The sequence below is a fragment of the Rhipicephalus microplus genome, chromosome 3, assembly GCF_043290135.1.
Source record: "Rhipicephalus microplus isolate Deutch F79 chromosome 3, USDA_Rmic, whole genome shotgun sequence".
NCBI classification, from domain to species: Eukaryota; Metazoa; Arthropoda; class Arachnida; order Ixodida; family Ixodidae; genus Rhipicephalus; species Rhipicephalus microplus.
The window spans coordinates 187,054,646-187,080,513 of NC_134702.1; the positions used below are offsets into that span (position 1 = coordinate 187,054,646).

At 45.8% G+C, this 25,868-nt stretch overlaps 1 protein-coding gene across 1 annotated transcript in view; it reads left to right on the forward strand.

Annotated features, from left to right (window-relative positions):
- LOC142803072 (monocarboxylate transporter 12-like) overlaps positions 1-25,868 on the forward strand; it is a 99,314-nt gene that overhangs the window by 50,699 nt on the left and 22,747 nt on the right. Inside the window, exons 2-4 of the mRNA XM_075888182.1 lie at positions 3,152-3,335; positions 6,263-6,406; positions 24,531-24,875. Coding sequence (XP_075744297.1) covers positions 3,152-3,335; positions 6,263-6,406; positions 24,531-24,875 — 673 coding nt within the window. The remainder of the gene's footprint in view (positions 1-3,151; positions 3,336-6,262; positions 6,407-24,530; positions 24,876-25,868) is intronic.

A 25,868-nucleotide genomic window follows, 5' to 3' on the forward strand; every position in this document is an offset into this window, starting at 1 on the left:
ATTCGGTTATCGAGTGCAGCGGCCCTTCTGTTAAATGCCACAGCATTTTTGATCATTTCGAAGAAAACGTGTTCGCATAGCTGAATTAGTGATTCGTTTGTCCAGCTCCATGCAGGGGGTATAATGATAGGATAAACGAAAAACATGGCGCCGCAACGATGAACAATATTTATGTCCAACTAACCTCGTTTTTGTGTTTTCCAAAAAAGTTGAATGTGTGCTCTGGGACTGCGCTACATGTTCCACGCAGGCCTGGTGCTTTCTTTTTTTTCTCTCGGTTTCAGCATTGAAACATACGGACATTAGCCCCGCCGCGGTGGTCTAGCGGCTAACGTACTCGGTTGCTGACCCGCAGGTCGCAGGATCGAATCTCGTTTGCGGCAGCTGCATTTCCGATGGAGGCGGAAATGTTGTAGGCCCGTGTGCTCAGATTTGGGTGCACGTCAAAGAACCCCAGGTGGTCAAAATTTCCAAAGCCCTCCACTACGGCGTCTCTCATAATCATATGGTGGTTTTAGGACGTTAAACCCCACTAATCAATCATCAAGTTTTATAACTCCTTTGACAAAAGTAGGCTTCAAAATATTTTGCCCGTTTTTTCTCTGTCATTATTTATTGGTGAGAGGCACGGTTGGGCCGCCAAACTGGGGCTTGTAGATTCGTAACGTGATGCCATAGCTTCAGAGCCACCATATATTGAGTGAAGTCGTTCACACTCGAAAGCGAGATTTTTACCGAGTGCCCGTGCATGCGCTGCGCTTCTTCAGTATCACGCTCTTTTCCCACTCACGTTCTGTGTTTCATATTCCCTGTCGTCCCCCGTGAGCAACCCCGAACACAATACTTACGACCGCTCTGCCTTCCCTCTGTGAATATTTTGCTTCAGTGACTTATCCTGCTTTACTGCGCGTACAGGCACAGCGTACGTTCATATGAGCCAGGTACGAGCTAACTTCTAGGAATTCTAACGGTGACGCGAATGAGCGAGAAAGCCCGGTGCTCCGCAGCTGGAAGGCAACGCAGAATACGCTGTTCCCAGTCATACCGGTCAACAAGAAGGGCGCGCGTATGGAGGCGGCGAAGCGTGAACAAAAGCAGGTCATGAGGCTGCGCCGCATGCACTGGTGTATATGAAATTTGGGAGGATGGACGCTATTCTATTTAGGATAGATGTCTCTACTGGGTTGCTGTTATCTTTCGTCAGCAGCTTGAGCGTCACTTCCACTGCCCCTCGTTGCGGTGGATCTCTCGCAAAGCGTTCAGTGCAACATCTGCAGAAACACGAAATGGTTCAGGTAGCTTCATGTCTTACACCACTTTGCCTTGCAAGTACATGTAACTCTTCAATAGCTATTGCCGTTCGCTGATTCTGTCTCTCACTCTATTTTGATACGGTGCTTGTTTAATTCAATGCAGCAGCGTAGTGTTTTTCTGTCGATGTCTTGCTGGAAATGAACGATGCATTTGCGGCTAACGAGATTCAATTTCCAGGTTTTAAAGCAGGCACATCTTGTGCTCTTCAGACGACAGCTTGGGTAACGATGCGAATACTAAATGCCGATGCAATAAGCAATGCACTGCGTCAACGAGTTCAGAGAGGCCACTTAGATCACGGCCTGGCCGGGCTCTTTTCTTCTGGTAAAAAAAAAACTCGCATGCGAAGATTGGTGCAATTTTTGTTTACACTTTAAAACACACAAGGAGTGAAAGTGTATTGAGGATCTACTCAACGGAGTATCCTCGTACTCATTCCGTTGTGAAAATATTATAAACTTTTTTGTTCTGCTGAGTTTTTTTCATTTTCTTTCGTGCTGGCTTGAATCATTTTTGTAATAATACAAACAGGCGGCATGACAAGAAAGCTTTTCGACTGATCTGTGCGCAGCGTGGCGGGAGTGGGCAAACGTCGACTATATCTACAACCACTCGAACTGAAGAGCGATCATTTTACAATAATACACCAGCGGCTGCAGTAGCTGAACTTCATAGTCCGAAGAAAAAACCGTTTGCACAAACTGCTGTGGTGTCAACACACTCCGTCTCACCTGATGTCTGTTTAGAGCCTCAGAATGCTGAGGCAGAAAAAGTCAGCAGAATAAAGGTCCAACAGACGCGATTCCGTTTTGTCTGACTTTTCAGTCTTTAACATCAGGGCTTCACGAAAAATACACTTAGCAAACTAAGTTGTTTTAAAGCCGGGAAATATGTGCTCTTTGCGGAATGGTGTAATTCTTGTGGCTGTAGAAACCCGTGGCTTGCGAGTTCTTTCAAGTTCAAGCAAAAGATCACAAAAAAATTCACGTTATGCCACCACGCTAGGAAGCGCTGAACAGCATTTGCCTCTGTGCTTGACTCTTACGGAAAGAGCCACACGTTATCCGTGCATAAACAGCGGAGTGATTCCACGTTATACATACATATAAAAAGTAAGACTTGACGAGCATGCCTGGTGGTGTCTTATCTACCAGTTTCAGAATTCCGCGCTTCTGCCTTTGAACTCTGGCAAGAGTTCGTTCGCCTGCACGCACGTGGTCACGTCCTTTTTGTTGGTGTCCATGCAGAACGCAATGGTGAAGAATATTTCTCCGTGTTGTGATTTTAGTCCAAAATAACACCGATTACATTTATATTTTAATGAGCACTCGCTTGTTATCACTCGCTTCATTCCAGTAGAATTATTAAGAAGCAGTCACGAAATCCGCTTACAACGATGCTATTGTTAGACGAGTGCACGTTCATCTGACGTTTTATCAGTGTTATACATATATTATTATATCTTAGCAGTGTTACGTATTATATTGTAGCACAGCTTTCGCACCCATTTCTATAATGAATGCTTTCAGCTCACTTGTGTTTCTGTTTATTGTGGTCCTATCCGAGAAAGAGAGCGAAAAGACATTTATTGGGCTCAAACTGCAGAGCTTGAGGTGCTGATCCATCCACCTCCTGGCTACATATCTATGCCGCGAACTTTAGGTACCTGTGACATTTTGAGAATTGTGAGGCCTGTACACGCGGTGACGCTTGCCTCATTATTGTGTGAGCATGTGCTCGACATTCCTTAAACATGGAAATCTGTGGCAGGCAGCGTCTTAAGTGCAGTACATGGTGTCACGTGTAAACTGTACTTTCTTCTCCACATGTCACGCAGCATGGGCCGGACAGCGTTCACAGCTGGTGCACGGCGGGCGCCTGTGCCTTGTCAGCCTTCTTCGCTCTGGCTCCGTTGCGGGCCTTCGGCGTCCTTTTCGTGGCCATTATGCAGGAGTTCGGCGCCAACAGAGAAGAGGCCTCGTGGACAATCATGCTACTGGGTGGTGGGAGAGTGCTGTCGGGTGAGTGCATAATCACTTCTGTGGCTGCAGGTTGTCAAGTATGCGCCTAAATAATGCACGAAAAATGTTATAACAGTAATACAAAAGAATCGCCCTGTTTTCTCACGCCAAGCTTTGAAATTTGTCACCGTTGTATGGGTAGGTAAAAAACAGCACTTACATATATGCGCACAAAATTACTCTCAAACAAAGCTGCAGAGAAGAAATCGCATCGGAAAAGTTTGCAGTCATAAAAGATGTACTGGGTTCATCATTGTATATAAAAAATGAATTGATGGTGAGCTCAAGCTTATGGGCAAAAGCAGAAATGAAGAGAACACCTAATTACATTCGTATTTTCCTTGTTTGTATATGAAATTTTCAATTCTGCGAGCACTGTAATTTTCAAGTCTGTGAGCACTGTCAAAGTGTAGATTTTATGAAAGCTGCATATACAAATTCATCGCAATAGAGTACATCTTCCCATACAACACCTTAAAGGAATGATGTGTAGACGTCTTATTATTCAGTGCTCAACTGCATATACAAATTCCTCGAATTAAAGTGCATCTTCCTATACAGTACCGTAAGGGAATGATGAGTGGACGTCTTAGTATTCAACGCTGACCCGACAAATAACAAAGAAAGTCGACCACACGCAATGCATCTGTGTTCACTTCGTATTGGTACCCTAGAGGGTACCAATACCATTAGAGGCTTTTTGACCACGGCCCTCAGCATCCCGGATGTTGAAAATAAATAAAGTTCAAAGTTCAAAGTTCAGAGCACAGAAGGCAGTAGCAATAAAATGGGTCCAGCGTGTTTACTAGTGAGGCATTACTAATGATAACAATATCCATTTTATCAATAGTTGAGTGACAAAAACTGTCAATAGCACTATCGACCCTTAGTTTCATATTACAGTATCGATAAGGTAATATAAACCACGCAAGCTCAATTCAGCATCAACTGAGTTTCTCCAGTGCCTCGTAAATGGCGGAGCAATAGGAGCACGCTGAAAAGCAGAAACACTGACAGGCTCGCGTTCTTTAAGCAGAACGCTTCACTGGCAAATTGCAATTAGGTTGAACTGTTCATCTGTAGCGACAAACAAGCCGTTATATAGTTATATATGAGAGAACTGCCAGCCCTCAAATTCAAGTTACATTCTCTGATTTCAAAAAAAAATATCAAACAGCAATGGTTGGGGTTTCACTGTTCACTTTCCAACCTAAGAACATCAACAACTAAGTTTGTTCGTTTTCAGGTGTTACTGACTGTTTTGGCCACAGATTTTTTTGGATGGCCATAATCCAGCATTTCCGCTGCCGGAATAAATTAATTATTTTCCCAAAAGAGTTTCTGTAAACGAACTAAGTATTGCTGATCGGCTCTTGGGGATGTTTTGGCATTATTCTCAACCGAAACAACGTAATTATTGACCCCCCACTCAATAGTATTACCTGAAGAAATGATGCCAATGCTTTACTGGTAATCCAACCGATGATTTATTGATAGTATATAGAAAGATACGTATAGTTTTCTTACAGTACCTAGAGCTTGAAGGGACCCGTAACCAATATTTCTGGTACCGGTTTTCATGAGTGCAACAAAAAGCTTACCAGTCAGAGCTTGTAATCATGGAATGGTAACGCGAAAAACTCCGCAAAACATTTATACTCATATATTTTTATTTGTGGCAATCACGCAGTCTTAAGTAGGTATGCTGCAAACAGTGAATGTGATCGCAATAGCGATTTATACGCCAGTGTAACGCCAGCAATGATGAAAAGTGAAAACCTAAGCACAAACACGTAATGGTGTGTTTCTCAAGACTGCAGTCCCGTGACCACTGCTTTATAGCAGGCTAAATTATTTTACAAAACTACAGCACTTTTCCGGGGCTCTTTATGCAAGGACTTTTGGTTGCGAATAGATCGTTTTTTAGACTTTAGCCGAGTCTAGCTAAGCCATGTCTTCGAAAACAAAACAACACGTTTACACGTAATCGACAATTCACGCATAGCAGTGTAGTTGGATGGATTCAATATGACATCGCTTGACAACTTGAGCGAGTTAGAGGAATGAATTTTGGTTCTCATGCAAGCGCAAAAGTTGGACCCCTATTAGGTAGGACGAGAGTGACAGGCTTCGACGGACGACAGCAGTAGCGATGAACCCGACAAAACGCCACCATCGCCACCACCAGCAGCACGCATGAAGCTATTCCCCACAGAGCAGTAGGTCCATGGCGTTTCGCGTGCCGCAGCAATCACATTCACAAGCTCGCGTGCTTCTGCCGACGCGCCAGACCCGGCGGGAATCGAGCTACTCTGGAAACCCCACGCGGTTGCGCGCATGCGCAACTGCACCCGTTTCTCAGCAGAGGCCAAGAAAGCAGCGCCACTTTTTATGCGGTACTTTAACTAGTAAACCGAATAGAAACAAACGAAAATCAACAATAACAAACATATTAGAAACTTAAGCCCTTATTCCGGTGCGCTTCAAGTAAACACAACAAAGTTATTAGGAATTCATATTTGTTTTTCAATGATCTAGTGCTAAGGGCGCGAAATTCTGGTATTGGTTAGTTTTGAACGCGATTCAAAAATATATATCCTACTCAGATGGCGAAAAGTTTGCTGCTACCTGCCACCATAATTCTTGCTCTTTTATTTTCCACCTGAATCTAATCACCCGTTTTGGCCAGTTCTGGGTCCCTCTGAAGCAAAATATTGCTGCTATCGATAGTCCGTTTAAGGAGAGTTGTCTGTCAACAGTATCTAATCAATTTATTGATTTTGTTTTCTTACACTCTATTGGGATAATATGCTTTAAGTACATCAGCACGATGAACTGCTCATGGATGCCATACGCGGGTTTTCGTGTGCATGCACGCTTTCCTGTTCAGGTGATTGATAGTGAACACCAGGCGTTGCTCCTCGCAGGTCTGCTGGCTGGTCCCCTTGCGCACCGTTTCACGACAAGGCCGGTCATTCTCTTGGGCAGCATCATTTCAGCTGGAGGCGTCATGCTGGCCTACTTCGCTACAAACATGTGGAGCCTACACCTTACGCTAGGCATTGTTCACGGTGAGTGCACAGCGCCGTGGTGAGGCAGTGTCTTTGTAGCTCTTGTGCTTTAAGCGAATGCTCTTGATAATAAAACGTAAACAATTGAAGTGACCCCCTAAAACGAGTTGTAAAACGTGGTCGAATTTCCAATGTTATAAAACAAAACAAAGCAAAGTGACATTTCTGGATCCGTGACAATACCTGGTTCACAATTGAATGTCGGCTGAGCGGCAGGCTTTTAGGTATTGTGGAGCGCATCACACAAACTGCGGGGGCACACGTGATTTGGGGCGTCAGATGTCTGAATTATTAGTATATTCGAGATTTTGCCTGGTTGTCAAGCTCTTCTTCGTGGCCATTGTTCGCATGCTTTTCCATCTGACCTCGTGTTCCCGTCTTCTTGACATGCTCTGCATGGTCCTTGGTGGAGTCTTTTTTACGCTGCTGCTTCAGACGCGTGCAAAAATTTGCACTTTAACTGATTTATACCGAATTGAAGTAGTTGCATAGGATCTTGTAGACGATGCCAGGGAGGCTTGCAAGAGAGAATTTTTTCCATTAAGGAAGTCATCCTTAAGCTTGCTCGTTGGCAAACGCCCGATATGCACACTACGTTGTCTGAACACACGTCACCAAATACATTTCTGCGCACGATGGCTTCAAAAAAGACTGGCAGGAAAAAGTCTGGAAGCGTGTCAAACTGCTAGCTTCAAAAATACCTAACGCACTGATCTGAGACCTTACCGTCAATATGTTGAACAATACGTCAATGAACCCTCGAGATCAAATAATGGACGACTTTTTGAAATAGTCAAAAGAGCATCGAACAGCAGTTTATCCACGTTTCTTTAAAACAGCATTGCAATGTTTTTCCATGCCTCCTATTGAGATTTCATGGGAGCACATCAGTTGAACTGCACGAAACATCATAACATCACGGCAAGAGAGCTTAAAGCCAGCTCATGTAGAGCAGCTTGTGTTTCTGCATAACAATTCATAACTTTTTGGTAGCAGTCACTCAATACGCTGTGTGCTTGGAGACATGAGCAGATTTTTTTTCTTGTTTCGCACCATATTGTATAGGATATATTTCACTGGGTATTTCATTCTATAGTCTCTATTTCTGGCCACTATTCAGCACTATTGCATTCAACTTTAATTTTAGTTGGCATTTCACCATTCGAACACCCTCCTCTCAAAACAACAAAGGAGGCGTAGCTCAACGTAGGCTTCTGTGTATTCAGGCTTCTGTGCATCGTTTGTGGGCAGCTACAGTAATGAAATGCTAACTTGCCAGTCTGCGCTGACGACATGTTCAAGAGTAGTAAGTAAATTAAAGAAGTCGTCATCATTAAAAATCTACTTTGCACTGTACTTTCACACATCAAAGAAAATATCTACAAGAACGGTGTCGGATTATTGTATTGCGCTCAGTATTACAATGACATAAAGAGTGAAATGTCAACAAACGCAGCGGACACTCCTTTCATGTTGTAATATAACACGTCTACATGAATTACGATTGTGTATCTGAAGGTGGCGGGAGTATTCGGAAGCTGTGCGTGACATGGTGGTCAGTGACAGTGGTCACTTGCCTTTGTTGGCTCTGGCAAACTACCTCAGCATGTACAGGTGTGCGTGCGCAGGCTTTCCAGGAGGGGGGAGGGTGAGGGAGTGATGGGTGATCGCAGCGCCCCCTTCCTTTCATGCCAATCAACGGGACTCACTTTCCGTCTTCCCCATGAGTCACAGCGCCCCCTGTAATATGTTATAGAAAGGGCCGATTTTGCGCCTCCATCTTAATGACGAGAAGGGTAGGTACCCCCCTGCCTCCTCGTGCGCATGCCTGTGTCATTATGAATGAGTGACATCGACGGAGTGCTTAAGATTGTTACGCAGGTGGAATCGGACGCCAGGTAAAGGGCTTTCTAAACTAGAAAATCAAAATAAGTATATAAGGAATGCTTAGCACTTTCTAAGAATGGGAAGTAGAAGGTCTACTTGGACCTTTTGTTGATCTACTGTTGAAATTTTCGCTGGTGCGCTCAAATTTAGAATAAACTGCTTCAGATGGGACGGTTCGAGTTTTTTCGCGCTTTTTTCGAACATGCAAACGGTCTACTGATGTGCTGGCGAAGTTTATGCGCAACTTAGGGCTGATGTTCTGTGAAGTTTTATAGCGACCCATCTGTAAGTTAATATTTTGGAACTGAGTAAACTTTCAATTAGGTTTCCGAGTATCTGCACATTAACGATTATACACACTTTGCTTACTTTTTAAGCTTATAAAATGGCATGTGTGGACAAATCAAGTTAGGTTGACTTTACCTTCTGCCCGAGTCGTGCGCAACTAATGCTTTACTAAGATCCAAGAAATTCAAGTGTGTAAGCTATCAAACAAATTTACCTGTAAGAAACAACGACGAACTTACACCGTGCACTGTGTACAAATTAGAAAACTCACTGAGGTTTACCTCCTGTAAGCTTAGCATTTATGGGTGAATGTATGTATGGCTTTCTCCCACAATGAGCATTTAAACGGCGTACACCCTCGGTATCTTCGACACTGGCCCGCTTCCGGGATTTTTTAGCTTTCGTATGACTTACCAATCTGGCCTCCGTTCGCTCCTGCATTTCAACAGGCGTATTTGTCTTTGCTTAGACTTTATCAGCCTGTCCTTGCGATATGTACTGGACGATTGAATTCAACCTGTCGCGTGTGCCGCAGTACACGCACGGATCACCAAGCGCCGGCAAAGCAGCTGCTAAGCTTTTGCCTAGCCACTAGGTGCCTTAGCAAGAGAGTCACCGAGCATGCGCAGCTGCTACGCCTTGCGTAGCACATTGCGTTGCACATGCAGGGGCAAAAAGAGCAGCAGCTGCTGGAGTAATTGGCTGAGAGCCATAAAGTTTTTTGTGTTTCTCTCTAGCTGGCCCCTTGAACCATGAGTCTCTAAAACCCCTTGATCCCGGGAAAGTAACGAAACTCTTCTCCACGCGCGTTTCCTCCTCGATTCTTCGCGCCCGTTTACAGTACGCGCGGCGCCATTTTTTGCCGACACTCTCGCTGGGGCGCCGCAGCATTCAGTGGAGGTGGTTTATTTGCGGCAGCTTGCGCACCATCGTAGTGCTGAAAATTACTTAATGGTGATAATAAAAGTAAGAACGCTGAGGCAACTGTTCAATAAAGAATGAGGTTTTTCCAAACGTCGTCTAAGTGGGGCATGCTATAATAATATAAAAGTTTTTATGGGGAGTTCTACAATACGGATGTTTTTCTGCAGGATGATAACGAGCTGTACGTTTGCATCTGATATAGTTCTGCTTGTGGCTTCTTCCGTCTGTGTTCGGATTTTTTTTCGTGCTTTTGCGCCAGTATAAGACACGGGTAATTACAGCGTCACATATTGCAATGACTTCGTGCATGGAGGATCGTTCAGCCACGTGTTCATTTTCTCGGCGTGAAAGTAGCCTTGTGCAGTGGTCTCCAAACTGAAGAAGGCTTTTGAGGAATCTTAATCCGATTAAGTGTTGCCAACATTGACTCATCTACCACAATAACAGAAACATAAGAAAATGAATATTTAGAACTACGTTTTAACGTTTTTGTCAAAGAAACTAGCAATAGGGTTACTTGTGAGAGGAGAAACTCTGCATCAGGAATGTCATCAAATTCTGCGCCTTGATAGCGACCAAAAGTTCTATTAGGACTGACTGATTCAAGTCTGAAGTACCCATGTATAAAAGGTACTATAAATTTTTATTGGAGAATGGAAGACCTGCTAATGCAGGTGTGACCAAAACGATTGCGGCCTATAAAATGGCTCGCTCGCTATCACCACGCTAAAGCTTTCTTTTTTGCACCTCTGTATTTTTTTTCTTTCGATGGACAACATCTCTTTCAAGAATTTTGTGTTAATGCCCCCCTCCAAAAACAAATAACAAAATAAATATCATTATAGAAACGTGCGCCAATCACTGTCATCTCTATTCATTCATTCATTCATTCATTTATTCATTCATTCATTTGTTTTTTTTCTCCAACAAACTTTCTCGTAAACAAATCCTCACAATCACAAAAAGCGTGATCGAGAAGCTGTGTCATCCTACGTAATTGTTCGCACAGAAAGCAAACTACAGTTGCGCATTCTCGACAGTTATCAAGGTGCATGTGAGGTGAAGAAGTATGAACTAAATATTTTTAATTATTTTATTGATCTATTTAGACATACTGCAGACAAGCATTTCGTTCCAGGCAGGAAGGGCATAAGACACGTCAAGTGATTCGTAACAGCAAAAACAAAACATGTATTCATACGCTAACGGAAGTGGCATGTCTGCGAAACAGCAACAAAATTTATAACACATTTGAACACTCTAATTACCAAGTACATATCGTTCCACCGACATAGCAAAGTTGTAAGCCGAAAAAATCTCCTGAGCCAGTGAATTGCATTCACCATCTGTTCTGGGAAAATAACTGTATTTGTAAGCATTACTTTGTTCAAATATCAGTGCCAAGGATCGATCATGTTTACGGCGGGTATTCCAGGAAGTGGCTGACTGAACGCAACAAGGTACATTTAGGGCAAACTTCTTTGACATAACTTTTGCAAAAAAATGTTAAACGATTCCACTTTCTCCTTGTTTCTACCAAAGAAATTCAGCCAATTCATGACCATTCCACTTTGAAGCAACGCACGAATAGTCGAGAAAAAATTCACAGCATACCAACGAGGTGAATGATGACGAGTCGGGCGAAACGTGCGGACGGACGAACGCACAGATGGACGGACGGATGGACGCATAGAAGAATGCATGGATGTACACACGGACACACGGAAGCATGAACGAACTGACGGACGGTCGCTTCATTCCACTCATCATCATTCACTCCGTAGATATGCTGTGACACCATTTTTATTGACATCCAATGCCATGCAACCGGCTACTACGATGACACGGGACATACGACCCACGGCGCAAAAAGCTTCGCCCCTAAAAACACGCATGTGGATGAGCAGGTCGAAACAATATTTCAAATGCAGCATTCGTTGTTGCTTTGATACAAGCAAAAAGAAAGGCGCGAAGTTCACTGTTCTTTGTCGAGACGAAGATTTTCGGCCGATGTTGTGCAGCCACTGCTGCTTGCGCAGGCCATCGTGTTTACCTTGGGGTATCATAACAAGTGCGTAACCATTTCCACTGTATTTGTTGCAGTCATAGGCGCAACAGCACTGCTTAGCACTCATACAAAGTACAGAAAACAAAGCGCGCGTTAGGTTTGTTATGCAGAGCGTCGGCGAAAAATGGCGCAAGCAAAAAAGAAAAGCACAAGCAAAGCGCAAGATGAACGTGTCTCGAAGTGCAACCGCGAAGGAAAGCAATCATGGTGCAGTAAAAATTGGCAGATCCCACGTACAGTGGGAATCGCTGATATGCGAAGCACGAATGGAAAATGTTGATATGTCACTTTGAAAAAAGTACAAGGTTACCAGGTGGAAGTAAATGATGCCACACATGAATTCCGTGTCATGATGATCAAGTTTGGATGTGTCGTTTACTTTCGTCTTCTATTCATGTCAGGTGCAAATTTAGTATATGTGGAGCTAGCGAAAAGGACGCGAGCACGCTGTGAGCGTGGTATGTTGTCATGTTCTTAGATGACATGTGTGTCAGGATTATCATGTTTGCACCAGTCATTTATTTCCTCATTCAATGACGTCATATAACACCCATTTGGTATTGTTACGAAGCGACGACGCCGACAAGGTCCCGAAGGCACCACTGCTCCAAAACTCACTTCCTAGGTCACCAGCCATTTGGTAGCGTGTGTTTCTCAGCTCGTGACTGCTTCTGCCAGGGCTGATAAACGAGCGCACAAGACGACGGTGAGTAAAGGCAAGGCGTATTTACGGCATAGAAATAGAGGCGTTACCAATTCGGCACTGGGGCCAACAGCTTAGGAACTCGAAGAGCCGAAATGCCTTCTTTCTGACGAATACGTCGGCTGCTATCTGACGGATGGGTTAGCTGCAGGCGACGTGCCACTTGGCTTTTTTAGAGCCATCGGGTGAACCTTTGCATCACCAACGTCCAACCAGAAGCGCTGCTGGCCATGGTGTCAGAATCCTCCGATGGGGACCCGCCGTTGGGCTGCGTCATTATCATCAAATCCAGAGCCACTGCGCTAGGTTGCACCTAGGGACAAGGGAGGTTGCCACGCATTGTGTAAGACTCGCCAGACTGGAACGCGTCGATTGCTTTATTGGGCTCGTGGGCTGAGGGAGCTCGCTGTGCGATGCGTAGGACAGACCAGCGCCACCGCTTGATGACGTCGTTGAGTTGATCGCGTCAGGCGGGCTCGATTGTTGGCCTTGACACAGATTGCCTTTGCAGAGGCATTGACGTTCGGTGTGGACTCCCAGGCGTAACAGCACCCCCACCGCCAGACAATGCATCGGAAAGGCGAGATGCTTTAACGTGGCCCGGATGTCGGGCGCGCTCGTTCGCCGGATCCCTCCAGGTTTGCCTTCAGGGCCATGGGGAGGATGTAGCTCCAGGCACAGTTCCGTTAACACGTGCCGTTCTTGAGGACAGATTCCAGCTCTACTGGCTTGTCGCCACAACTTGTCTGCTAGCTTCGGTAGTCTCTTCGGACGATTTTTAGTCTCAGCACTTGTAGATGGTTCTGCAACTTGTCAAGAACGGTTCGACAACAGACAACACACCACACGAGCAAATGCCCTCGCTTACCCTACAGAACACCACATAAAGTATAGTTCAACATAGACCTAGCTACGTGCCTATCGGTTTCGTTCCCTCTACAACAAGAGGCACATGTGGGACACACTACTCTTAAAATTAGAACTCATTTTTACACGTACAAGAACGTAATGAAATAGAATACAACATAAAGTCCACTCCTTGAGATAACTACGAACAAGAGCGCTTAGCCAAGGCCGTGATGAGGAAAACATTTTGTCCCGACTCGCCAGCGAGAGACCGAAATGTGAAGGAGGTACATGCTAAAACGCACGGTTCAATGCGTCTGATATAGCATTCAGCTTTTTTTTTTGTAGCGAACGTCAAAGTTGTGGTGTTTGAGTATCATGCTCCACCTCAGTACCGGCCACTTTTAGGCAACGTGTTATTTATCCAGGTTAGAAGACAGTGGCTCGTTTCTACCACAAACCTCGAACCGCAGACAAAACAGGCTAGGTTTCAATGGCCCACACGAGGCAAGCTCATTGCTTCTCAGAGGTACTGTATGCCTCTTCCCTGCAGTTGAGTTTTGACTTTCCTTACTGGCCTTTCCTTACCAGCACTGCCTTCCTGACACAATATACCTCCCATGCCACGATCACTTGCATCGCATTGAATGACAAATCTCTTAGAGAATTCGGGTGTCATGAGAATGGGCTTTTCGCTTAAGGCCTGTTTAAGCTTCCAAAACGCCTTCTCTTTTTCTGAGTCCCATACTGCTTTAACCGGCTCGAACTTTCGAAGTGCGTCAGTTAGAGGGCTGGCAATGCTCGAGTAGTTTTGCACGTAAGGCTGATAGTATCCAGCTAGGCCCGAGAATGCCCTTATCCCAGATTTTGTGGTTGGTCGTTGATAGTTCACAACGGCGGCTACTCTAATTTCTGAAGGTCTACGCCGGCAACGCCCCACAACGTGTCCAATGCAATACACCTCGCTGAACCCTAGGTGACATTTATTAGGTTTCACGGTAAGACCAGCTGCTTTCAACCAGTTCAGTACGACGCGTGAATGCTCGACATGTTCTCCCAGTTATTTGAAAAGATGGCGACATCGTCAAGATACAGCAGAGCGAACTCAGAGCGGCCATTAGGCACGCGGTCCATTAACTGAAAAACAAAAGGGCGCATTTTTCAATACAGAGCTCAGCTTAATTGGACGATACGTCCCGAATGCAGAAACGAATGCGGCATAGTGGCTAGCGCACTGCGTAAGGTGGACCTGTTAATACCGTCGCACGAGGTCTAACGTAAATATAAAACTAGACTGTTACACAGTTTGTACCCTCTCCTCTAGATTTGGTATTGGGTAAGTTTGGTCTCGAAATATGGCGTTAAGACGCCGATAATTGATGCATGGCCTCGGAAGTTTTCCTAGCACTTGAACCAGTATTAGAGGGGATGTGTAGTCACTCTCACTCGGTACTAAGACTCCCAAGTCTAGCATTTTATCGATCTCCTCTTTAATTATCTGTTTTTGCATAGGAGAACTCCGATACAGCTTGCTACGGATTGTCTCCTCACAAGTTAGCTAGTTATCGTGTTCAATCACCGTCGGGTAACTGGGACGTTCCGAAAACATGTTTTTAAACCCCTAAACATTCCTTCTCAAGTCCTCCTTCTGGACTGCCCTTATGCTTTGCTCCATGTTCAACTGCTCCAGGATTGCATAGGATCCCCTTTCGATTATTTCACTACAATTCAAAATTTCTGCTCCCTCTTCCTCTGAAGCATGGAAAAGCAGATTTACGACCGCTTGACATAGAACTTAGGGTTTCATCACGGCACTGTGGTAAGTTTTGTTCGTCCGCCTTATTATTTTCACTTCATAATTGGTATCGGGAAGCTTCAATATTACTTTGGCAGGCCCTTCCCAATGAACCTCAAGCTTCTTCCTTTTGTACGGCCTCAGCAGCACTACCTGACTACCCACTTCAAAGGTGCGTTTCTTGGCCGATTTGTCGTAGTACACCTTCGACAATACTTGCGCGGCCTTCATGAGGCTTTCCACAAGATTTTTCCTTGTTTCAAGCCTCTGAAAGAGGTCTAGAACATAGGCAACTACATTAGGATATTTATCAAATCCCTCCCAAGACTCGCGTAGCATTCGCAATGCTGTTCTGCAACTCCTTCCATACATGAGCTCTGCAGGGCTAAAACCAGTGCTCTCATGAGGAGCTGATCTCAAAGCGAACATAGCGGCAGGAATACACCCTTCCCAGTCACATTTGTGCTCGTAGAAAAGAGCTTTCAGTATCCGTTTTAGAACGGAATGCATAGGCTCTACCAGATTATATAGCGGGTGATCGATCGAGCTGTGCACTACTTTTATCCCGTATTTATTCAAAAAGGTAAAAGTAGAGCAGCTGGTGAAGACACTACCGTTGTCGCATTGGAATTCAGAAGGAAATCCGACGCGTGAAAATATAGATAGCAGTGCATCCACGACATGAGGGGAATTGAGCTCCTTGAAGGTGCCCTGCGACACTTTCAGGACAGTCTTATTTATCACCGTAACGCGTGTAGCGATGATTACTAAGATGAATGCATTCATAATGATGGAAATGTGTGCACGAAAAGTGAAGTTATGAGTCCTCAAAGTTGAAAATTGGAGCAGGCGATGACGAGAAACGCTATTATTTGCATTTCACTCGCCTGCTGACGTCAAAGACCGCTTCCAATTAGAGCGCGCGTCTCAAAAAGACATTCCGGAAATGTCGCCTCATTGTAGCCTTCACACAATACCTCGCTACCACTCTTTTCACGGTGTCGTTAGCATGCCTATCACGAACAACGTGTGTTGGGTAGCAGATGCTCCCACGGTCACACTGTGCAAGATACACACATACGCTTTGTGCGGGGTCACTTCTCGGATTGCATACCCGACGGGTTCAACGGCAACGCGAGCGCTCACCCCCTGTCGCATTTTCGGCTCAATAAAAACGTGGCATACATTTCCACTTCTAAATGCTGGCGTACCGTAGCCTGGTTCGCAGTCTAAGTGTTGTGTTCATTGTTCTAAAAATACATCACTTAGAAATAGAAATGCTTACTTCCTGAGAAACTATTAAAAAAGGTTTTTGCTGTTATTAGCATCAACACGTATGGCCTAGCTACCCCGGTATGAATATTGCACGCCATTTCTCGCGTGAAGCCAATCAAAAGCGAGTGGTGCTTGTCGTCACGTCACACGACACGATGCCTCTTCCATGAAAAAATAGCCGATGTGTGTCGCAGTAGGGTTAAATCAAGGTAGTTTATCCCGTGAATTGAAATTATGACCGCGTCAGTTTTGGAGTTGCCATGTGCGCAACGATATCGGCGCATTCCGCAGCACCAGAAGAACCAATGGAAAAGAAATGCTCAAATAGTGTCGCAGGGCCCCTTTGAGTGGTATGGCTTCCGGAAGTTTTGTGGTGACACAGAGGGCCGTCAGGATGTACCGACAACCTTACCTTGACTCTGGCAATGGCCCGACGATATCAATCACTAGGTGCCGATAAGGTTCTGTGATAATTGGCAGAAGCTTCATAGGTACCTTCCACTTGTCCATGGATTTCCCCGCTTTCTGACAAGTGTCACGTGAGCGTACAAAGTCTTCGATATGCTTCCAGCATTTCGACCAATAAAACTAAAGGAAAACAATAACCTTGCTCTTTTTTATGCCGAGATGCCCTGCCTACGCATTTTCATGCGCCAGTTTCAATAGTTGGCTACGATACTTTTGTGGCACCAAGAGCTGCTCATACTTGCGACCTTGCACAGTTGTGTAGCTTTGATACAGGAGCCCTGCGTTCTCAAATACAGAAGCCTTCATTTTTTCCCAAGTTTACGCTTTCCATTAGCGCTTTATTCGAGAAGTCTTCACGCTGCTCTTGAATGAATGTTTGTCGATGAACCTTCGACAGCTCATTCCAACTTTCCGCTACAGGAAAGAGCGTTGCACCCCTCTCGCTCAGACTCAATGGTGCCATGTCGTCTCCTCCACCGACAGAGGCCACTCCAATCGCTTTGGCAACGGGCCGCTCGAGTGACTGCTCAAATGACTTACACGAAAAATTTCCTGTCTGAGTTTCCATCGACTCGCCGTCACAAAGACCAGCAGCTTTTGGAGGTGGTGTTTCACCACATTGAACAAGATCAAGTTCCTGCGAAAGCTTCAGCGCTTCGTATCGCGTGAGGGCCATGTACGCTAAGTTGAAGAACAATGATTTACCCTGCTCTTTGACGACCTGTTCAGAGTTATTAAAAAAAGATGAGGAAAACGATCGGGAAGCGCGGCAGACACAGCTGCTTTGGTGCGAAGCTCACGAAACGGGCCTTTAATGACAACAGTAGCGATTGGTGAGCAAGCACGCTGCTCCTCGGCGACTTGCCTAATCCACGCGCATTCTCCTGAAAAGTCATCCGGACACACCACCAAAAGGTGGACAGCGTCCATGGCTGCCACTGAGTCTCAAAGTGCTCGACACGTTTTCCATCTTACACTAATTTCTTGAAGATACGGCTCTAAATATCGCATGTTATTTTCCTATTCTCAGACTGTTGCGAAAGCACACTTTGCTTACAGTTTATCGCGATGTGCCTTTCCTTTTTGCAGTTGTAGCAGACTAGCGGCTTCCTTGATTCAAACGCCCGTATGGTATTAGTGCGTTGTTCAGGAACCTCACTCGACTTCTCCACTTTCGTTTGCCCTTCCCCAACAGTGTCCTTCGTAGGAGACGGGTCCTTCCAGAAATTATGGTGCGGAGTGGGTTTTCATTGATCAGGATTTTTTAGAAGCCCTCGTTCCTTTCATTCTTTTTAACGCACACTGCGCTGCTATGCAACTTTCGTTGAGTGTAATACTCCTCAGCTAACTCTGCTGCCTTGTTTATCTGTACTTTACTTAGTTTGTCCTGCAGCCAAAGGTTGACATCCTCCTCGATGCAGCAGTAGAATTACTCCAATGCAATGCATTCTACCACTTTATCGCGATCCTAATAAACCCCTTCACCCTTGAGCTATTTAATTACATCGGCTTTAAGATGAAACGCGAAGTCAACGTGCGACTCATTCCCCTTTTTAGCTTACCGGAACCTTCGCCGGAAAGCCTCGGGTGACAACTTATGACGTCTCAAAAGCACTTCATTAACTTCGGCATAGCTCTCAAACGCTTACCTCGACGAGCACATTATCACGTTGGACACTTCACCGGGAGGAAGAGTTAACAAGTTCTGCGCCCATAGAGACCGCTCCAAGGCATTTCGCTCACACATGTGTTCGAACTTGACAGGATACTTCGCCATGTCCTCGCCTACTATGAACGGTGGCAGTTGGTCGCGAATTTTCTGGCCACTGACCTGAACTGTCACAGAAACCTCGCTAGGCACCTGCGAACACTGCAGTATTGCCAATTCTATTCGTTTCAACACAAGGCGCTCCTGTCTCTTGGCCTCCTGACGGCGTTCTCGCCTTTCAGCTTCTTCACGTTCGCAAACTTCTCGCCTTTCAGCTTCATCGCGTTCGCAAACTTCTCGCCTTTCAGCCTCCTCGTTGCGTGCTTTGATATCTGCCTAGGCCTCATCAATTTCCTCAGTCGTCACTCCTGCATCACTCATGATCTCAAGCATCGCTTGCTTTTGTTTCACACGGCCCAAAATAAGGCCAAGTTCCTCACAAATATCGATTAGTTCCTTCACCTTAAAGATCTCCATCGTTTACACTAGCGTCTTGGTGTTTGCCCCTATTAAGGATCTACTTGCCGTACCCACTATAAGTCTACTAGCAAGACGTGCAGGCAGTTTTTAACACTGCCGTGTTTACACCCTCCACCTTACCTTGGTTTCAAAGCACTCCGACTTGGCTTGAAACAATCAAAGCTCACTCTAATGCTTCACACAGCCCTTCTATAAACTGCTATAACCTGTGCTAGAGTAGTCTGGTGAACGGGGGGAAAACACCAGGCACTCAACGCATTGATGTCGGTGATGCCAGCCAATCCCACCGCTGCCACCACTGATACGAAGCGACATCGCCAACACGGTCTCGAAGGCGCTACTGCTCCGGAAAGCGCCGCCTAGGTCACCATTCGTTTGGTAGCGTCTGTTTCTCAGCTCGCGACTGCTTCTGCGCAGAGCTGATAGACGAGCGGACAAGACGACGGTGAGTTAAGGCGAGGTTTATGTACAGCATAGGGGTGCTACCAATTCGGCACTGGGGCGAACACCTTAGGGACTCGAAGAGTCGAGATGTGTTCTCTCTGACGAATACGTCGGCTGCTCTCTGACGCATAAGTCAGCTGCTGGCGACGTGCCGTTCGGCCTTTTAGGGGTGAAGCTCCGTATACCGGCACCCGTTCATCCCTTGTAGTCGTAGTAGTAGTAGTAGTAGTAGTAGTAGTAGTAGTAGTAGTGTGTAACCAGTCACATTTTGACCTCCAAGGTGGTGCCGGTGGGAGATTTCTTCTGTGCGTTGTTGAACAATGAAAAATTCGCAGCGCGCGCGTTAACTAAAAGCCACATTCTCCTGTCTATTATTCCCCCCTAGCAGCCATTGGCATGTAGATTCAGCACTATCTGACAAGAAAGGGTTGCTACGTTATACTCGCTGGGCGTAACCTCCTTGGTTTTACAAAGGTTTAGCGAGTGTTCGGCCGCAGGGCCATGAATACAGTGAACTAGTATATACCATGAGCTCGAGGTGGTTAAAGGTGGGAAGTAGACATGAAGCGCGAGCCGTAAAAAAGTGGGCGTGTGCCTCCTCTCGTTCAGTCCTTCGAATGTCCGCTGCATGGCGGTGCTTTTATAGGACGAATATATGATGAAAAGGTGCGAGATCTTGATACTAGGAGTGTTTATTAGGTGGTCGAATGGACACACAGACAGATGCATGGACGGACGCACGGATGGCTGCACGGACGGATGGACGCACGGACGGACGCAGGAGCGAATGCATTGAAGAACGCAGGGACGGACGCACAGAAGGACGTGCGGACGCTCGAACAGACGCACGCAAGGATGGGTAGATGGACGCACGCGCGGCCACACAGACTCGCGCATGGACGGACGGAAGCAAGAACGAATGGACGGACGGCTGCTTCGCCCCATTCTCCATTATTTACATCGTGGACATGCTGCCATATTTTTATAGGCACACGGTGGACCTTTGCGTCACCAACGTCCAACCAGAAGCGTCGCTGGCCGTGATGTCAGAATCCTCCAATAGGAGCCACTGGGCTGTGCCATCATCATTGAATTCGGAGCCGCTGCGCTAGGTTGCACCCAAAGACGAGTGAGGTTGCCACGCATTGTGTAAGACTCGCCAGACTGGAACGCGTCGATTGCTTTATTGGGCTCGTGGGCTAAGGGAGCTCGCTGTGCGATGCGTAGGACAGACCAGCGCCGCCGCTTGATGACGTCGTTAAGTTGACCGCGTCAGGCAGGCTCGACCGCTGGCCTTGAAACAGATTGCCTTTGCAGAGGCATTGACGTTTGGTGTGGACTCCCAGGCGTAACAGTATATATGGAGCTAGCAAAACGGCAGCGAGTGCGTCATAAAGGCCCCAATATACTCCAATGTAGCGCTGATGCGCACGGACGCTGGACACATTGACGCTACGTTAGCAGAACACGAGAACTGTATAGTCTGACGCCAGGCGCGACCAGCATCGTCAGCGCGGCCACCGGTGCAAATTGTGCCATGCTGCATTTCACGCCTATGTGTTACCGAGACAACACTGCGTCTCCCTCTCTTTCGGGATGGAGGGACACCGAATGCGTTGAAACGCACATGCGTCAAGGCAACGCAGCGCAGCGCGCACCTGCGAGTACATGACAGGACCGGTGCCTGGAATGGCAACGCCGGCGTGACGAAATGAACGCCAGCGAGTACATGCACCGCGTCACGTCGAAATGTATTGACGCCTTGACTGTGGCATGTAGTCATGTTCTCACATGGCACGCATCTCATTATTATCATGTTCCCACCAATCACATACCTTCGTCTTCCTTTGCCGTCAGGTAATACCAAATTTGGTATTTGTTAAGCAAGCGAAATGGCTGCGAGCGCATCATCACTGTGGCATGTAGTAATGTTACATCACACGCCTGTCATGATTATCATATTTGAACCAGTATCGTACCTTCGTCATCCATTCACGTCCCGTCATACCAAATTTGGTATAAATGAAGCCAGCGAAATGATGGCTAGCGCATCATGAACGTGGCATGTAGTTATGTTGTTACATGACACGCATCTCATGATTATCACGTTTGCACCAGTCACACTCCTTCGTCATCCATTCACGTACTGTAATACCAATTTTGGTAAATGTGACGCTAGCGAAACGGCCGCGAGCGCATCATGAGCGTAGTATGTAGTCATGTTGTTACATGACACGCATGTCTCGATTTTGATGTTAGGGTCTGTCGCTTGTGTTCGCCATGCAATCATGCCAAACCAACCAGTTTTGCAACATGCCATGTGAATGAAACCACTGAAAGAGCTGCAGGACCAAGAAATGTAAATCATGATATTCATGACGTAAATATCATAATTTTCATGTTTTCACTAGTTAAATATGTTCTTCATACAGTAGTGTTATGCCATACGAAGTTTGGTATTGGTACCATTATCGAAACGGCCAGGAGAGCTAAAAGTCGTAGGTGGCTAGATAGATAGATAGATAGATAGATAGATAGATAGATAGATAGATAGATAGATCATCATCATCATCATCAGCCTGTCTACATCCACTGCAGGACAAAGGCCTCTCCCATGTTCCGCCAGTTAACCCGGTCCTGTGCTTGCTGTTGCCAATTTATACCCGCAAACTTCTTAATCTCATCTGCCCACCTAACCTTCTGTCTCCCCCTACCCCGCTTCCCTTCTCTGGGAATCCAGTTGATGACCCTTAATGACCAGCGGTTATCCTGTCTACGTGCTACATGCCCGGCCCATGTCCATTTCCTCTTCTTTATTGCAGCTATGATATCCTTAACTCCCGTTTGTCCCCTAATCCACTCTGCTCTCTTCTTGTCTCTTAAGGTTACACCTACCATTTTTCTTTCCATTGCTCGCTGCGTCGTCCTCAATTTAAGTTGAACCCTCTTTGTGAGTCTCCAGGTTTCTGCTCCGTAGCTAAGTACCGGCAAGATACAGCTGTTATATACCTTCCTCTTGAGGGACAATGGCAATCTACTTGTCATAATTTGAGAGTGCCTGCCGAATGTGCTCCACCCCATTCTTATTCTTCTAGTTACTTCAATCTCGTGGTTAGGCTCTGCGGTTATTACCTGTCCTAAGTAGACATAGTCTTTTACAACTTCAAGTGCACTATTACCTATCGCAAAGCACTGCTCCTTTCCGAGGTTGTTGTACATTACTTTCGTTTTCTGCAGATTAATTTTAAGACCCACCTTTCTGCTCTCCTTGTCTAACTCCGTAATCATGAGTTGCAATTCGTCCCCTGAGTTACTCAGCAATGAAATGTCATCGGCGAAGCGCAGGTTACTGAAGTACTCTCCGTTAACTCTTATCCCTAACTGTTCCCATTCTAGGCTTCTGAAAACGTCCTGTAAGCACGCAGTGAATAGCATTGGGGAGATTGTGTCCCCCTGCCTTACACCCTTCTTTATTGGTATTCTGTTGCTTTTTTATGAAGCACTATAGTAGCAGTTGATCCCCTGTAGATTTCTTCCAGAATGTTTATATATATTTCATCTACGCCCTGATTCCGCAGTGTCTGCATGACGGCTGATATTTCTACTGAATCAAACGCCTTCTCGTAATCTATGAAGGCTATGTATAGTGGTTGGTTATACTCTGAGCATTTCTCTATTACCTGATTGATAGTATGAATGTGGTCAATTGTTGAGTAGCCTGTTCTAAGTCCTGCTTGTTTCTTTGGTTGATTGAATTCTAATGTTTTCTTTACTCTGCTAGCAATTACCTTTGTAAATAGCTTGTATACTACAGAGAGCAAGCTGATCGGCCTGTAATTCTTCAAGTCCATGTCATCTCCTTTCTTATGTATTAAGATGATGTTAGCGTTCTTCCAAGACTCTGGTACTTTTCCCGTCAGGAGACACCTCGTAAACAGAGTGGCTAGTTTTTCTAACACAATCTGTCCTCCATCTTTCAGCAGATCTGATGTTACTTGATCCTCACCAGCAGCTTTGCCTCTGTGCATGCTCTCCAAAGCTTTTCTGACTTCTTCTATCATTACCGGTGGGGTGTCGTCTGGGTTACTGCTAGTTCTTATAGTATTAAGGTCGTGGTTGTCTCGGCTACTGTACAGATCTCTGTAAAACTCCTCCGCTATTTTAACTATCCTATCCATATTGGTGGTTAATTTGCCTTCTTTGTCCCTTAGTGCATACATCCGCCTTTTGCCTATCCCAAGTTTCCTCTTCACTGCTTTGATGCTTCCTCCGTTTTTCAGAGCGTGCTCAATTCTCTCCATGTTATACCTTCTTGCATCGCATACTTTACGTCTATTAATCAGCTTCGAAAGCTCTGCCAGTTCTATTTTGTCTGTTGTACTTGACACTTTCATGATTTGACGCTTCTTAATTAGGTTCTTCGTTTCCTGGGAAAGCTTGCCGGTGTCCTGTCTAGCTACCCTGCCTCCAACTTCCACTGCACACTCCGTGATGATACTCGTCAGATTATCATTCATTGTGTCTACGCTAAGGTTGGTTTCCTCGCTAAGAGCAGAGTACCTGTTCTGCAGTGACACTCTGAATTCCTGTACTTTCCCTCTCAGTGCTAGCTCATTGATTTGCTTCTTGCGTATCATTGATTTACTTCTTGCGTATCTGATAGATAGATAGATAGATAGATAGATAGATAGATAGATAGATAGATAGATAGATAGATAGATAGATAGATAGATAGATAGATAGATACACTCAAAGTTGCCGAAGTTCGCAAAGAAATGCTGACGGTACTTTTCCAAGATGAAGGAGCTGTACGATTCTTAGTTTCTGCCACGGCTGGCCGGACGCGGCTATTCACTCGGTTTCGGCTCATTCCGTCTAACTGTAGCTCACGCAGGACACATACTCATCATATTAGTTGTCACAATTTTTTTTTGTAAACAAGCGGTAGTGATTAGTCTAAATACTGTCGCCATTCTGTATTATTACAAAATTTTCTGACTGCGCTATGGAAAGTGTTAACCTTAGGTAGCCGATCATACCGCAGAAGAAAAGAAAAGACAAAACAGCACCTACACTGTCATCCGCAGTTTCCCACCCCAACTCTCGGTAGCAAATTGTCTGCTAGCATATAATTAACCTTCCTCTTTGTCACTCTCTTTCTCTCAAAAACCACGCATTACAACGTAATAGTTTTTGTACAACTTGCTGAACTTATTGCCGGGTGCCTTTTTTTGACAGGTTTCGGCTCTGGAATTGTGTATGCTATGAACCCTGTGCTGATCAGCGAACACTTTGTGAAGTACCAAACGATGGCTACGGGTGTGTGCTTTGCCGGCTCCACGCTAGGCAGCTTCGTCTTCCCCAAATTAATTGAGAAGCTGATCGCATGGTACGGCTTCCAAGAAGCAATGCTGATCTTCGGCGCTGTCATCTTGAATGCGGCTGCCTTCAGCCTCTTCCTTCGTCAACCCCACTGGCTCAAGCGATGCGGCACTTCGGTGGAGTCACTCATCACTGTGGATAGCACTGACGAGAAGTCTTCGGCGCAGCTGCCTTACGTCATTCCAGTGGGTCGAGATACAGGTAAGCTAGTGTTCGTTCAATGTTGCTTTTTGAGATTTAATTCAGGCAATGAAACCAATAAATACATTATCGCTTGTCACAAAAGTTAGCGCTCGTGGCAGCCTTAGTCGGCATAGAAAGATACGTGCGGGTAACATATACTTACCCAATTAAATGGCCACAAAACATATGTCCGGGCTTGAGTTGAATAATAATAATAATAATAATAATAATAGGAAGAAGAAGAACATGGAAAGGAATTGTGGTTCAATGTATACCAATACTGCCGTCTTAATATGAGGGACGTCGTAGTGGAGGCCTGTAGAAATTTTGTCTACCTGAGGTTCTTTAATGTACACCTACATCTAAATACATAGGCTTCGAGCATATCCATGGAGTGAATGATGATGAGTGGAGCTAAGCGTACGTCAGCCGTCCGTGCTTCCATCCGTCCGTTCTTTCTTGCTTCCGTCCGCCCGCCTGACGACACGTGCGTCCATCCATGCGTCTGTATTTGTCCGTTCATTAATCCGTCCGTCCGTTTGTGCGTCCATCCGCCCGTACGTCTGCGCGTGCTTCCATCTGTCCGTCCATCTGCTAGTCTGTCTGTCCGTCCGTCCATGCGTCCATCTAGTGAACACTCCAAGTACCGCCATCTCGCATCTCACATTTCCTGCCGCACATACCCACTCCGCGCGTTCATCCATCCGTCCGTCAGTCTGCTAGTCTGTCTGTTCGTCCGTCGATGCGTCCATCCGTGTGTCCATCTAGTGAACACTCCAAGTACCGCCCTCTCCCATCTCGCATCTCCTGTGGTGCATACCTGCTTAAGAGCGGGTATATGCCACCGGTGCCTACGCACGACAAGAACAGGAGGAAGGACAGACCCACACGTTAAGAAGCTTCACCCCTGAAAAGTGACCGCCGAGACCGGGATTTGATCCCAAGACCTGTGTGTATTGTGAAGCACTGTGCGCTGACAAGTGCATCATCGCGCGCTTTTGTTCACGCGAA